General features: G+C 41.8%; 1 protein-coding gene across 9 annotated transcripts in view; it reads right to left on the bottom strand.

The window, feature by feature from the left end:
* Nucleotides 1-17,040, bottom strand: part of RASGRF2 (Ras protein specific guanine nucleotide releasing factor 2) — a 260,807-nt gene that overhangs the window by 182,964 nt on the left and 60,803 nt on the right. For all 9 annotated transcript variants that reach the window (XR_008707844.1, XM_055562907.1, XM_055562886.1 and 6 more), the window contains exon 2: nucleotides 1,783-1,889. Coding sequence is in view for 8 of the 9 variants with exons in the window: in XM_055562907.1 (XP_055418882.1) it covers nucleotides 1,783-1,889 (107 nt within the window). In the remaining variant the exon portion in view is untranslated. The remainder of the gene's footprint in view (nucleotides 1-1,782; nucleotides 1,890-17,040) is intronic.

Genomic DNA, 17,040 nt, shown 5'->3' with positions numbered 1-17,040 from the left:
TGGCTTTCTTTCTACAGCGAGTCAGTCTGCATTAGCCTTCAGTCTGGAGCAAAACCGTCAGACAGAGACCCTGAGAGTGAAGACAGCTGAACAGTGTGCCTGGATCCTGATGTTAGCAGGCTGCCTCAGGGTCCCCCTCGGAGAGCAGCATTTGGTCACCAACCATGCACATTTCAGAGAAATATTTTGGAGGGGAGAAAAGAAAAGGAACTGAAATCTTTTGCAAATAACATCTACTCTCAACCCTGACCTGACATTAATCCACTTTAATCTTTGAATTACAGGAAGAGAAAAAGAGACAATAACGAAGAGTAATACAATATAGAACATTGGTTAAAGGTTGTGGAGTCAAAGAGACCTGAGTTCGAGTCCCAGCCCTTCCCTCTTCCGTTTAACCAGCTTTTTACACCTTGGCCAATATGCTTAATCATCATGAACCTTTGTCTTCTCATCTGTAAAACAGAGTTCATAATACCCTACTGGTAGTTGGGAAGACTTTTTTTTTTTGAGATGAGTATGTAGAGCTCTTAGCATGCTGCCTGCCACAGGGCAAGTAGTCAACATACAGCAGCTGAAGAAAGAAGAGGGGAAGGGGATGAGAGGAGGGAAAGGGAAGGGAGCAGAGGGGAGGACGGGGGAAAAAGCCTTCAGGGTTCAAAGGACAGCCTACACTCACTCAGGACAGCACCTTAAATTCTTTATAATCAATGTCAAAATATTTCCTGGTGACCTACTACATAATCAGCACTGTGCTCCATTCAGAAACAAATGTGTTGCCATCGTCCTCCTCTCATGCTGTCTACAGTCCAGCTCAGGAAACAGAAATCACACGTGTGAAATATGTGAAAAATAACCCACATTGTACTAAGTCGTTAAATATTCCACATATAATAAAGCAAACACTGCGGTCATTTGTAGAAGGGGGCCAGTGAGCGCTGGCTTGTGGAGAAAGGGTCCGGGAGTGGGTGGCAGATACAGACACAGACATGAGTGGACTTATAGGTGAAGGAGGGGGTCATGTCCGGCAAAGAAAGTCATGTGTCCCAGACTGAGTTTCGCCCTGAAACTTCAAGCAGGGAGTCACGGTGGGGACAGGAAAAAAGCAGGGAGCACAAGAGCCATTCAAAGCAAAAATGGACAGGACTTTGGAACTGAATATGAAAAATAAAAGAGAGAGGTCTGCCTGTGTGTCTCTTGTGGATTTCTCACTCCCGTTTGAGGCCAAGTGTGCTCATGTCTACCTTTCTGGTATTTCTTAGGAGGAAGCAAAAGCACACTCTTCCATCTCCCCAGATGGCAGCTGGTGTTGCCTTTCTTGATAATCAGGCTGCACGGGGCAGGGTTTCCAAGGGGAGACTCGGCTGGGTCTGTATCCCAGCTCTGCCACTCACTAGCTGTGAGGCCTCAGGCAAGCAAACTAACTTTCCAGGTCTTGGTTTCCTTATCTGTAAAAGAGGGGTTAACCATGACGTGCCTCTCACAAATTGTTGAGAGGATAAGGAATCCGAGCATTTAACAGATTCCTTAATTGAGAGGCACTTGTAACAGGGCCTGGCACATAGGCACAAACCCTGTGTTCAGTAATCATCATTACTATTGCTGTATCTATTACCTTTAATCTTCAGCTAGAATATAACCACAGAAAGCATAAAGAATCGTCTCACACATGACTGAGGAGGAGGTACTAAGGGGAAATCCAACTTGGAATTGCAAGTTTGCCCAAAACTAACACTGATGGTGAAACCTCAATGCAAAACCCAGACAATCCAGCGGCTCCCATACCTGGCTTGGTGAATGGCCTCCATCCACTCTTTACCATCCTGCTCCTCCTCACAGCGCAGCTCCAGTGGCTTCTGACCTTCGTGGCCAAAAAGGACAGTAAAGTAATACTGGGAAGAAAAACAAACCAAGTTGTCTTTTATTTTTGAGGCATAATAGCATAACAAGACAGTACTTCCCTACAAAGAGTATATGCTTATAAAACACATCAGCATTATGTAAATCATATTTCAAAATTTAATAACATTCCCAGTCCACTTGGCAATGACTTTGCACCTGGAAGATACCATAGATTGCATCTTAATACCCCTCAGTAAGAGTCAACTTACAATGCCTCACATACAGAAAAGGTATTTGGTAAAATTCTATACAAACACATGATTACAATTCTTTGCAAACTCAAAAGTGAAATTTCTGAACCTAATAAAGGATTTCTACCAAAAACTTACTACAAATATTTCACCTAATGGTAAATTATTATAAGCAGCCCTTCTAAAATCAAGAATAAGAAAAATTGCAATTATCACCACTTCTAATTACCAATTCTGTCTGGAGGGCAACATAGAAAAATAAAGGAAAAAAGAAATGGAAAGCAAGGGGGGAAATCATTTTGCACAGATGATGTAAGTGTCTATACTAAAAATCCATTGACACACTATTAAAATAAGAGCATCCCTCAAAATTATTGGATGCAAAAATCAATATACAAAATGTATTGCACTTTGGAACAATATCAACAAATAAGTAACTTAATTTTGCAAACACAGCATTTGCAATAGCAAAGAAACATAAGCAGTTGAAGGACCTAAGAAAATAAGTTTATCACCTCTAAAGAGCAAATTAATCTGTACTTTCAATATATTCTAATAAAATTACCAATAGGTTTTCTTTGGGTGGAATTTGACAAAGTGAACCTAGAATCTGAGCCAGGGATGGGGAAGATGTCACTTTAAATCAGTCTGTTTGAGGCTAGATATATTAATTACCAAGCTGAGACTGTCTGGGAAGGAAATATGACTGGAGAACTTTTTATTATATGAGAATGATCAGAAAATACACTGGGCCTGCCCACAGTTTCCTCCTGGGGCCTGAAAAATGACCAGTCCCACACAGCTGCTCTGAGATTAAAAACCAAAGATGAAACCCAAGTTCTTTCTGTTGTCCCACCTTACCAGCCCCTGCAAACTTCTCTTTATTCAGTATGATTATTACACACTCATTTTCTTCAAACAAATTAAAAATACTCAGGACAAAAGCTTTTAATCCATAATAACACTGAATCACTATTTTTTACACTTGAAACCAATATAATATTATAAATCATTTATACTATAATTTTAAAAATCCCTCAGGACAACAATCCTAGAGATAAATTCTTAAAAACCCTAGAATTTTCAGCACAATTTTACAAAAAAGGCAAAAACTGGCCAAGAGACTTCTTGTGTTACCTGGGCATAAATCATCAGAAGACTTGCCTGTGAGAGAATCCACTGCACTACCCTACGGACAGGCCTGAGCCCATAAATGACAAGCTGTCTTTAATTCTTAAACCTCTTGTCTAGCCAGAGGACTAAATGCTATGAACTAGGGGGAAATAACCTGATGAAAAGCCCACTGAGAAGGGGAAGAATTGAGTTTAGCACTGTATTCAATAAAGCTCCAGTTAAACTTGAGAGAAAAGGAGTTGCAAGTCAACAAAATAACAAATCAGTGGTTTAAAGGGCAATCCTATAAGCGATGGCATTTCAGCAACAGCTGGCTACCATCCAAGGCCAGATGCCCAGTCCGGGAAGAGGAAACACTTAATGAACCTGTTATTGAAAGGCTGCAACCAGAACCTCAACAGCAGCTGCTGCGTCAGAACCCAATTAAAAGCCACCTTTAAAAGACAGCAAGGTAATTATATTAGCAGAACTACATCCAAAGGTTAGACTGTGTCTCAGGCATGCCAATGATGGAGTTTTGAGAGTACAAGTTACATTTCCAGGAGTTCACTTAACAAATTCAGCTCGACCACAAATAATCAAAACACTGTCTCTGCATCAGATCAGATCAGATCAGTCGCTCAGTCGTGTCCGACTCTTTGCGACCCTATGAATCGCAGCACGCCAGGCCTCCCTGTCCATCACCAACTCCGGGAGTTCACTGAGACTCACGTCCATCGAGTCAGTGATGCCATCCAGCCATCTCATCCTCTGTCGTCCCCTTCTCCTCTTGCCCCCAATCCCTCCCAGCATCAGAGTCTTTTTCAATGAGTCAACTCTTCGCATGAGGTGGCCAAAGTACTGGATGTACCTGCAAATTATTCAGGCTAAGCTATTCATCAAAAAGCCTTCTTTGTGTGTTCTGGTCTCGCTCTGATATGAATTCAGTTTACCATGGACAAAACAGACACCTGAGCCCCAACTGACCTGAGAAAGCTTGGACCACAAGTGGCAGCAGCCACACACTTCAGCATCTGATGACCAAGGCAGAGCTAGAATAAATGCCAGACCCCTGTCAGCACCAGCAAGGACCACCCCCCAGTGTCTGATAAACACGCATGCAATCTCAAGGACAGGGAGCCCTGCTTACTGAGATACTATCTTAGGGAGGCACAGAAGAAAGAATGAATCACTTTTTCCTTAAATTGAAGAAAGTAGGGAAAACCACTAGACCTTTCAGGTATGACCTAAATCAAATCCCTAATGATTATACAGTGGAGGTGAGAAATAGATTTAAGGGACCAGATCTGATAAACAGAGTGCATGATGAACTATGGACAGAGGTTCGTGACACTGTATAGGAGACAGGGAGCAAGACCATCCCCAAGAAAAAGAAATGCAAAAAAGTAAAATGGCTGTCTGATGAGGCCTTAAAAATAGCTGTGAAAAGAAGAAAAGCAAAAAGCAAAGAAGAAAAGGAAAGATATACCCATTTGAATGCAGAGTTCCAAAGAATAGCAGGGAGAGATAAGAAAGCTTTCCTCAGTGATCAGTGCAAAGAAATAGAGGAAAACAAGAGAATGGGAAAGACTAGAGATCTCTTCAAGAAAATTAGAGATACCAAGGGAACATTTCACACAAAGATGGCCACAATAAAGGACAGAAATGGTATGGACCTAACAGAAGCAGAGGATATTAAGAAGAGGTGGCAAGAATACACAGAAGAACTATACAAAAAAGATCTTCATGACCCAGATAATCACGATGGTGTGATCACTCACCTAGAGCCAGACATCCTGGAATTTGAAGTCAAGTGGGCCTTAGAAAGCATAACTACGAACAAAGCTAGTGGAGATGATGGAATTCCAGTGGAGCTATTTCAAATCCTCAAAGATGATGCTGTGAAAGAGCTGCACTCAATATGCCAGCAAATTTGGAAAACTCAGCAGTGGCCACAGGACTGGAAAAGGTCAGTTTTCATTCCAATCCCAAAGAAAGGCAATGCCAAAGAATGCTCAAATTACCACACAATTGCACTCATCTCACACGTTAGTAAAGTAATGCTCAAAATTCTCCAAGCCAGGCTTCAATAATACGTGAACTGTGAACTTCCAGATGTTCAATCTGGTTTTAGAAAAGACAGAGGAACCAGAGATCAAATTGCCAACATCCACTGGATCATCAAAAAAGCAAGAGAGTTCCAGAAAAACATCTATTTCTGCATTATTGACTATGCCAAAGCCTTTGACTGTGTGGATCACAATAAACTGTGCAAAATTCTGAAAGAGATGGGAATACCAGACCACCTGATCTGCCTCCTGAGAAACCTGTATGCAGGTCAAGAAGCAACAGTTAGAACTGGACATGGAACAACAGACTGGTTCCAAATAGGAAAAGGAGTACGTCAAGGCTGTATATTGTCACCCTGCTTATTTAACTTATATTCAGAGTACATCATGTGAAATGCTGGGCTGGATGAAGCACAAGCTGGAATCAAGATTGCCGGGAGAAATATCAATAACCTCAGATATACAGATAACACAGAAAGTGTTTATCTGAGGTTGTATTATCAGATATGCAATATCAATAACCTCAGATATGCAGAAAGTGAAGAAGAACAAAACAGCCTCTTGATGAAAGTGAAAGAGGAGAGTGAAAAAGTTGGTTTGAAGCTCAACATTCAGAAAACTAAGATCATGGCATCCAGTCCCATCACTTCATGGCAAAGAGATGGGGAAACAATGGAAACAGTGCGAGTTTATTTTGGAGGGCTCCAAAATCACTGCAGATGGGGACTGTAGCCATGAAATTAAAAGACTCTTACTCCTTGGAAGAAAAGTTATGGCCAACCTAGAAAGCATATTAAAAAGCAGAGATATTACTTTGCCAACAAAGGTCCGTCTAGTCAAGGCTATGGTTTTTCCAGTAGTCATGTATGGATGTGAGAGTTGAACTATAAAGAAAGCTGAGCACCGAAGAATTGATGCTTTTGAACTGTAGTGTTGGAGAAGACTCTTGAGAGTTCCTTGGACAGCAAGCAGATCCAACCAGTCCATCCTAAAAGAATCAGTCCTGAATATTCATTGGAAAGACTGATGTTGAAGCTGAAACTCCAATACTTTGGCCACCTGATGCAAAGAGCTGACTCATTAGAAAAGACCCTGATGTTGGGAAAGATTGAAGGCGGGAGGAGTATGGGATGACAGAGGATGAGATGGTTGGATGGCATCACCAACTCAATGGGCATGAGTTTGAGTAAACTCCGGGAGTTGGTGATGAACAGGGAGGCCTGGTGTGCTGCAGTCCATGGGGTTGCAAAGAGTTGGACACGACTGAGTGAACTGAACTGAACTTTTTACATGATTGGAGCAAACTAAATTTACTACTCTCAGCAGCTTTTTTTTCTCCACTTATTAAGTATGGAGGGGGTCTTAATGAAAAATTTGGCTCAAATTTTGGAAAAAAAAATGTTTGCACATCTAAGAGTAGTGAGGATAAATCTATTAATACAACCCTGTTCACAGTCTTATGCAGCTCCCTCCTGGCCAAACAAGATGACCAGAATTCTCTTCCTTAAAGATAAACCTGAGCTTTCATATGTCCTTACAAAACCCTCATTCATATTCTCAAACTTAACACCCTACCAACTGGCCTTAGTCTCCATTTTAAAATTCATTTCTGCCTCTTTCCTCCAAGTATGCCACACTCCAGCCAATCAACCCATCACTCCCCCAAGAAGACAAGCTCTTTCCTTGGCCTCATGCTACTGATAGAGTACATCTCTGGGATCACCAGACCTGGGTGTGAGTCCTGATTCCTCCAAGTGGTAACAACCTATGAGACCTTGGGGCAGGTGACTAACTTTCTGAGACTAAGTCTCCTCTAGTCAATGAGGCCAAAGATAGGTTTACAGGACGGACTAGCTGACATGTAATGCCTGGCACCCAGTAGGTGCTTAACAAATGTTAATTCCCTTCTTTCTCAGTGCAAACCATTGTCTTGATGTTCTTCCTCTCCAGTCCCTCTCCTACCTAAAATTCTTATTGAACTTTCATGACTCATGTCATGAACCATCAATTCCACTAAATCTTTCCCAGGTACCTTCTGCCATAAAGGAGTCCCTCTCTCCTCTGTGGGGTCAGTTGTGGCTCAGTGGTAAAAGAATCCGCCTGCCAATGCAAGAGATGTGGGTTCGACCCCTGGGTCAAGAAAACACGTTGGAGAAGAAAATGGCAATGCATTCCAGTGTTCTTGCCTGGAAAATCCCACAGAACCTGGTGAGTCCATGGGGTCGCAGAGTCAGAGGCGACTGAGCATGCACATACACACACACTCCTCTGTGTTTCAGTAACCTTGTGCACACTCTTCTCACGTAGCTGGAGAGTTGTCCACACATGTGTCTCTCTTCCCTGTAAGACGTGTCCCTTTGTACCCAAATCCCTCAATAATGTTTGGTGAATAAATGATCATCATAAAGAAAACATGAGGTATAATCAACCTAATAAATTTGCTTCAAACAGCCACATATAACAATTTTATGACTGTATAATCACCTCTAGGTAGACACCCAGAGGAAAGATTTAGAAACACCACTAAAGCTACTAAATACATATTTTTATCAAAAAAAGGAAAACAGAATATTATGATGTTCTTCATAATAGAAAAGCAGTAAGTACAGATACTGCAGGTTGGCAGATTCACTAAAGGGCCTTACTGTTTACCAACAGTAACTACAAAATGCCAGAATGACAACATAATGAACAGGTCTAGGAAATCTAAATATTCAGGGTCTTATTGGTATCTATTGTAGCTTCATATGACTTTTCATTTTCCATTTGTTTGGTTTTTATTATAATTGGTTTGCTGCTGTTTATGCTATGTGTTTTTGCAGAAAGAACAAACGTAACCCAATATGAGAACACAAGTTCATTTAAAACTCTGGTCCTTAGACTTCTCTGCAAGCTAGAAACAAGTTTATGGCTATGGCTGTGGCAACTGCAGGGGAATAATATTATAGGGCCACTTCCACTTCCTCCATTTCTGTATTGGTTGGATCATTTACATAAACACTTACAGCTATATAGCCAACAACAATATGCTCATTCCACTTTCAAATTGAGTCATTAACAATAAACACCTATAGCTATATAATCAACAGTAAAGATATTACCCGTTTGCAAAACTATCCCTGCTGGCTCAGCAGGAAAGAATCTGCCTGCAATGCAGGAGATTTGCGTTAGGTCCTTGGGACAGGAAGATCCCCTGGAGGAGGAAATGGCAACCCACTCCAGTATTCTTGCCTGGAGAATCCCATGGACAGAGGAGCTTGGCAAGCTACAATCCATGGGATCACATGAATCAGACATGACTTAGCAACTAAACCGCCACCGGGTCTTTATAATACCACTTATATATGCAAGAAAAGTAAATGATGTTAGTCAAATCAGGGATGTTCAAAAAAGATTAAAAACCACCGCCGGTGTTCTTAAAGTACGAGTTAGAAAAATAACCTCTTTTAAACAAGGCTATGGTTTTTCCAGTATTCATGTATGGATGTGAGAGTTGGACTGTGAAGAAAGCTGAGCGCCAAAGAATTGATGCTTTTGAACTGTGGTGTTGGAGAAGACTGTTGAGAGTTCCTTGGACTGCAAGGAGATCCAACCAGTCCATCCTAAAGGAGATCAGTCCTGGGTGTTCTTTGGAAGGAATAATGCTGAAGCTGAAACTCCAGTACTTTGGCCACCTCATGAGAAGAGTTGACTCATTGGAAAAGACTCTGATGCTGGGAGGGATTGAGGGCAGGAGGAGAAGGGGACGACAGAAGATGAGATGGCTGGATGGCATCACGGACTCGATGGACGTGAGTTTGAGTGAACTCTGGGAGTTGGTGATGAACAGGGAGGCCTGGCGTGCTGCGATTCATGGGGTCTCAAAGAGTTGGACACAACTGAGCAACTGAACTGAACTGAAACGAACTTCAGTACCATATGTATTATTATTTTGATGGCACTTAAGGGTTTTAAATTATCACATATATTAGTGACATTTTTCAGTTTTAGAGTAAAAGAACTAAAACCAACCCTCTCTACAGCCTTTGAGGAAGAAGATTCTCCTCAAATCTTCTTCCTACACTTGGCCCCTGTCTAGGAGGAGTGGGAGGACCTACAGGAACTAGCTATGGTCCCCTCTCCAGAACCACATTTCTGACCTTGCGAGTCAGACAATGGATGGGATAAAACGGGTGCCTTCCAAAGGTCCCAACTTGGTGACTTGCACACCTGGGGACGGTGATCATGAGAATACAGCAGTCTGGCATGGCAGTGCCTCTGGGACCACAGCATGGCTCTAAAGCCAGGCAGAGCTCTCCACCCCGACCTGGGCCTTGGGGTCTGGCCTTCCCAGTCTCCAGGAATGTGAATAACACTGCTGAGTGGCCCTCCACAGCCCAGAGCATACTCCTCCCACAGCAGCCCCACATGTTGCTATGACCATCCACCCCAGTCAGCAGGGAGACTCCAAGCATTCCTGGATGTGGAGATGGATGGACACCATGGACAGCAACTCTCCAATCTAGGTGCATTTCCCAAGCAATAATAAAGCCTGACCTCATGTTAATCTTGCTATGCTTCATTACATCTTCTTCTTTCTCCCTTTCCCCCTCTCTTCTCCCTTCTGTAACTGCTTGTAGAGTGGAGATGAAACACATTTTAAACACTGGATACATTGACAAAACTGAGCTTGCTGTGTGTGCCCCCCATACTAATTTTCACTCCCAGGGGTTTGTGGTTGCTGTTCAGTTGCTGAGTCGAGTCCAACTCTGGGACCCCATGGACTGCAGCACACCAGGCTTCCCTTTCTTCACCATCTCCCAGAGTTTGCTCAAAGCTTGTCCATTGAGTCAGTGATGCCATCCAACTATCACATCCTCTGTCGCCCCCTTCTCCTCCTGTCCTCAATCTTTCTTAGCATCAGGGTCTTTTCCAATGAGTTGGCTCTTTACATCAGGGGTTTAACTTCACCCAAACTGCTAACTATCTTTAACATTCACAAGAATTTCAATTAATGTCCCCAGAACACAACTGGCCCTCCGTAAGAGAAAGGAATCCCATCCCTGAGCCCTAAAGGCACAGACTGCTCTAATCAGGTTTACTGCCACTGCCCTGGCAGTGTGTGAGAGGGAGATGAGAGAAGACAGACTGAAAATAATAGGTGAGCATTTAAACGGGAGATACTTCATGTTTTTGATACCATTCCTTCCCTCCACCTCCTAACATTCCTGCTCTTTCGTATTTCCTGCCATTGAAATGTTACTTGCATCTATGGCCATATCTGAATGTGCCCAGTCTCATCTGAAACGTTACTTGCAAGAGACTTCTCTGCCCACTGCATCTGGTCACCATCGTGCCAGCCAATGGGGTACACCCTGAAGAAACGTCTAAAGCATTATATCTGGGACCCAGCCCTACTGGAATCTAGAATAGAAAGCATTTCTCTCTTCTGCCTCAGGGATGGTGTTCATATAGGGCAATCATTTCTTAACCACAGTTCCATCTCATACTTTTAGCTTCAAAGAAGACTCTGTGTATATTAAAGGAGACTGAATTTTTCAACTGCTTCATAGACACCATCTTTTCCTATCATGGTTATAGGCTGAAGCTCACTTTTTGTTGTTAAAACACATGTCAAATCTCCCACCTAACAAAGATCCAAGATGCTGAAGCCTTTCCCTCCCTATTGGTTCACTTTCTTGTCAACTCTAGATTCATAAGTCTTGCCGTGGGCATTTTCGCTTCAGCACAGGCAACTTCATAGACTTCTGTACATCTGAACCATCAGTGTGGTCCAGCAGCAGGCTCTCCAGGCTGGAAAGTAGGACATTGGGATTCTGTCCCGTCTCGGATGACTCAGTGTGAGCTCTGGCAAGCTCCTATCAAGCTCAGTTTGTTCCTGGGCCAAGTGAGGACAAGGCCACCTCTCTCACTAACCCTGAAGATCAAATGGTGAAGGTGAAGATCTTCACTAAAGTGAAGACCAAATGCAGTAACACACATCAAAGTGTCTTGAAAAGCATGAAGTACGTCTTGTCGTTACTATAGCGGTAGACCTGCCAGCTCTCACTGGGAAGCTAGTCACCTCGAATCTGCCTCGGACACTGGACTTGTTTCAGCTCTGCAAAACTGGGTAATTTGAGTGTTCCTCAGGTTTCCCTCACTGCTTTCCCCAGATAAAAGCACATGAGTGGGGGGAGAAAAAAGGATGTATTAAAACTATGAACCAGCATAGTGGGTACTTGGTAATTAAGAAGAGGTCATGCTGTTTTTATGATGGTGGTTGTTTGTTGGTTGTTTTGTTCTTATGGATATTTTTGTAGTTGGTTGATACTCATGATGAAAAGATTTCTAATTTTCCCAAAGGCTTAGATAAGAATTGTATTTTGCAGTTTCAATGACATGCAAGAGTTTGAATGATTTGTCCCAACAGAAGCCAACGTAGACTATACATTTGAAACTGTGAGTAAAGCAGAGTATTAACATGCATAAAATCCAGGATCACCATTTAAAAACTGCCTCAGAATATATCCTTTTATTAAACATATTTTAATGTTTAATAAAGAATTTAATGTAGGATGCAGCTCAAGGAGTAAGGGTTTAACTGCCTCCTACCTGTGGTTTTCTATCACAACAAGAAAATATATTATGTCTGGCTTCCAAATTTCATAGAGAAGTGAATCAAATTAATTGTGCCAAGGGATCAGAAAATCTGTCATTTTAAGAATGGCTAAACCAAGTTGATATATTTGGTTGTGCTTCAAATCTTTGAAAGGTTATCATATAAAATTGCAACAGAGAACCTTTCATGAACCAAGGGAACTGAGCTCCCATAAATCACCAGATATGCTGAAATTTATGAAAAGGGAAGCAAGCATGATACATGGTGGCTTAAGTCATCATCCTTGACTCACAGAAAAAGGCAACAATCCTTCTCCATGTTTTGTTACATTTTCACACAGTGCTGTCTTTCTCTTGTACTACCACTCCAGACAGCGACATGTGTTATTGATAACATTCCATCTTTGTGATTGATTTCACCTCATCCCCATCCTCCTGTTTACTTACCATCTTATCTTTGGAGAGAGAGATCTAACTCCCGTCTCTCTAGAGCCTCTGTAACCATTGTTACAGGCTTCTCTTACAGCAAGGCAACTAAACTTTATCACCATTCCAATGTCCATTCTATCCCAGCCTCTCCTGAACTAATCTAGAATCTCTAAATTCATACGAAACCTCCAAAACCTTTTTACTTCATGCCATCTTCATCACTTTCTCATTACAATCATTGGTTTGAGTTATTCCTCATTTGCCAACCGTATTCTCATTTGTGTAAAATGTATGTACAGTGAAAATGCATGCTGTTAACACCGAGTTTAGTTAGTACCACTTAGTACTCTTGGCTAGAAAATCTCATGGGCAGAGGAGCCTGGTAGGCTGCAGTCCATGGGGTCGCTAAGAGTCGGAAAGGACTGAAAGACTTCACTTTCACTTTTCACTTTCATGCTTTAGAGAAGGAAATGGCAACCCACTCCAGTGTTCTTGCCTGGAGAATCCCAGGGACGGGGGAGCCTGGTGGGCTGCCGTCTATGGGGTTGCACAGAGTCGGACACGACTGAAGCGACTTAGCAGCAGCAGCAGCAAAGAATACTTCAACACACAGACTTGAGTGTCAGAGTTCCCCTGCTGCTACAAGGAAATTTTCTGAGGTGCTCTGTCAAAGAGGAACCATGGTTATGCCAAACAAATGGGCAGGGAAAATATACATAAATGAGATCAAGTTTAGATGTATCCTGTGTAGCTCCATAAGGTACAAATAGAAACAATGATTCAAGTGAGAGATTTGAAAGATCTTTCTAAAAATGAGATGGGATGCTGATGCCAGTTGGCCATCTCTCAATGGTATTTAGAAGGGATTCCTGTCCTCTGAAAACAGAACAAGGTGGCCTCTAAGATCCCACATTATCAAAATCCTTTAGTAGCTATAACATATTCTAGAATTCTACCATTAAGGTATGACATAGAGGAGTCATATAAACAAGGGTTAGACCACTGTGCTATTCAACATCTCAGTTTTTATTGCATGGCAATTTACCAATGGGAGTAAAAGAAAACACAAGTCTAAATAAAGAAATAATTAGTGCTTGTTAAGAAGTAGGACACAACTGAGCGACTGAACTGAAGAAGTCTTTTATGACATTATGCCTGGTGTATATCGATAATCATCAGTTACACTTACCAAATTAAAACTAACCACTGCTGCATCGATGTTTTTAAATCAGAAGCACTGGGTTCGTAACAATACAAAACTGACAAACGTGTTTTATCTGTTACATTTTAAGTGCCAACTACTGACAATAATTGCTAGCACTTAATTCATTGAGCAAACCTCAAAGATGGAAACCCTAATAATAATAATAATCAAATAATAGTGATCAAATGCATAGCTCATGAATCAAAAACTGGATAATAGTAAAAGATTAATGAATGTATTTAATGAATAAAGAAGTTTTCTAAATTGATAAGGAAAAGTCAAATAGCCTAGGAGGAATGTGGGAGAAGAAACAGAATATTCACTTGTTCACAAACAAAAAAAATAATAAAATGATACAAATAGGTAAAAATATGAAAAAATGCATATTAGTACATTAAAATGTTCCTTTCAAATTGCAATTTTGTTAATAATAAAATCCAGAGTTAGGAAGTATAATGTGTTGATTAATATTAAAATGGTTACAAACTTTGTGGAGTTGGTTGGCAATTTGTACCACAGACTTTACACCTCTGTTTTTATATAGGAATCTATACTAATGAAATCATTAAAAATACTTTCAAAGACTTATGTCCAAGAATGTTTAAAGCATCAAGAATAACCATAAAAGTATGCAACAATAGGGGGAAAATTAAATTTGGTATTTAAATTGAAATGCTCTGAGCAATTAATAATGCTCTGTAAGAATATTTTCAAGCTAGCCTCTGAACTTTGCACAGCAGGAAAAATTTCAAGCAATCTTATGAAAAATAACAGCTAGGAGACTGAAAAGACTGAACAAGGATTTCAGCTACTACCTGCCACAGGAAGACAGAGTTTAGACATTGAGTCTGCCAAGTAAACTGCCTGTTAGAACAAAAATGAACACTCTTCAAAGGACAACAACATAATCCAGAATCTTTAAAATGTATTATCCAAATGTCTGGTATATGCTAAAAGGTTAGTAGAAAAGAAACAACAGAAAAACTAGGGCCATAATCATGAGAAAATAGAACACAAATGTTAGAATTAGCAGACAGAACTTCAAAGCAGCTATTAGAAAGTGTATACAAAGGAAAAGAGAAGCATAATGAGAACACAGATGGGGAATCTCAGGAGAGAAATGTAATTCTAAAAAAGGACCAAACGGAAATTTTAGAAATGAAAAGCATAACGATTGAAAAGAAAGAAGTAAATGGGTAAACCTAATTGCAGATTATAGACGGCTGTTTCCAATGAAAGAATAAATGTAGTATACCTGCACACAGAAGACAGTTAATCGCTTTAAAAAGGGTTCCATATGAAGGCTCAGTGTTGTCTCTATTGCTGTCAGTTTGAACATTTAGCACATTAGTTATATCAGCCTTTGTAAGAATAAGCCCATGCTGGGCCCATGAGTAGCCACCTTTTTTTGCCCCACCTGTCATTTTGTTCATATGCTCATTGTATCAGCGCTGGGGTAATCAATGACAGCGATTATCTGAAATAAAGTGACCTGGTCGGTCTGTCAATTTGAACATTTAGTGCCAAGTAAACTGCCTGCTAGAACAAGAAATGAACACTCTTCACAGGAAAATAATAGAATTCAGTCTTTAAATCTCTCTAGTGAATGCTGCAGAGATGATCCCATTCGGGGCCCATTCCTATTTTGTCCATCCACATGCTTCTACTCAGGCTTTGCTATCCCCAAATGTCTAATCTTTTTCCTTCCAGGTCTTTGATGCCAGCCAGAACATTCACCACCTCCTATGAGCCTATGTACATTTAAGCCTCAGACCACTTCTCTTCCAACACAAAATGGGTGGCCAGGGGCATGATCTGCTAGTCCACCCACTGGGGGAATTTCTCCTTATCACAGTCTTTCAAGACCATTTTGAAGTGATCCATCCCCAGGCCAAGCTTGGGTTTGTCCCTTTTCCTTCACTGGGCTGTACAGAATCCCCCATACAGCCATCAACAGAGGCTGAGAGAGGGCGGCTGGGGTAACTCTGGTGGATGCCTGGAGGTAAAAAAGTTAAAATTGTGTGTCAGAGTTGTCTCCCCAGGCTGAAATGGCTAGATCTTTATACCGCTGCCTCACTCGGTCACTCGATGTGGGCTGCTTCAGGAAAGGTACCATCTTGGACAAGGCAGATCTCTGCAGCTGTGGCAGACTCTGAAGGAGCTGATAGCTAGAGGCTGTCTGCTGACTGACCCCCTGCAGCTAGGCAGCAACTTTCTCTGAAGGGGAATCTGGTTGGTGTCCCGCCATGCCAAGGAAAATTCCCAGGGTCCTTCAACAGGTGAATAAACAATATGTGGAGAAGGCAATTGGCACCCCACTCCAGTACTGTTGCCTGGAAAATCCCATGGATGGAGGAGCCTGGTAGGCTGCAGTCCATGGGGTCGCAAAGAGTCACACACGACTGAGCGGCTTCACTTTCACTTTCCACTTTCATGCATTGGAGAAGGAAATGGCAACCCACTCCAGTGTTCTTGCTTGGAGAATCCCAGGGAAGGGTGAGCCTGGTTGGCTGCAATCTATGGGGTCGCACAGAGTCGGACACGACTGAAGCAACTTAGCAGCAGGTACACTAATACAACCGAACATGGCATCCAGTCCCATCACTTCATGGGAAATAGATGGGGAAACAGTGGAAACAGTGCCTGACCTTAATTTTTGGGCTCCAAAGTCACTGCAGATGGTGACTGCAGCCATGAAATTAAAGGACGCTTACTCTTTGGAAGGAAAGTTATGACCAACCTAGACAGCATATTCAAAAAAAATATGCTTGCTGAAAACTATTCAGCAAGGAATAAGCAACTGCTGATACTTAAATAAAGTTGGGTGAATCTCCCCATAAACTATTAATAATTACACAGGAAAAGGTAATTTTCAGGTGGAGAAATCTGGCAGACACCATGATAACTAAATGAACAAGATAAAGAAAAATTCTGAATTCCTATGTATGGAAAGAGAGTGAGAAAGTAAATAGGGCAAAATATGCATGCCTAGTGAATCTGGGCCAGAGAAGGCAATGGCACCCCACTCCAGTACTCTTGCCTGGAAATCCCATGGATGGAGGAGCCTGGTAGGCTGCAGTCCATGGGGTCGCGAAGAGTCGGACACGACTGAGCGACTTCACTTTCACTTTGGCAACCCATTCCAGTGTTCTTGCCTGGAGAATCCCAGGGATGGAGGAGCCTGGTGGGCTGCTGTCTATGGGGTCGCACAGAGTCAGACACGACTGAAGCGACTTAGCAGCAGCAGCAGCAGTGAATCTGGGTAGAAGACATACAGGGGTTCATTGTACTACTTTCGCAATTTTATAAAGTTTGAAATAATAACAAAATTTTGAAGAACTGACTCATTGGAAAAGACCCTGATTCTGAGAAAGATTGAAGACAAGAGGAGAAGGGGACGACAGAGGATGAGATGGTTGGATGGCTTCACCAACTCAATAGACATGAGTTTGAGCAAGCTCCAGGTGTTGGTGATGGACAGGGAAGCCTGGCGTGCTGCAGTCCATGGGGTCACAAAGAGTCAGACATGACTGAG

This window comes from Bubalus kerabau, chromosome 1 (genome assembly GCF_029407905.1).
Source record: "Bubalus kerabau isolate K-KA32 ecotype Philippines breed swamp buffalo chromosome 1, PCC_UOA_SB_1v2, whole genome shotgun sequence".
NCBI lineage: Eukaryota > Metazoa > Chordata > Mammalia > Artiodactyla > Bovidae > Bubalus > Bubalus kerabau.
This window is presented reverse-complemented; position numbering and strand designations above follow the sequence as displayed.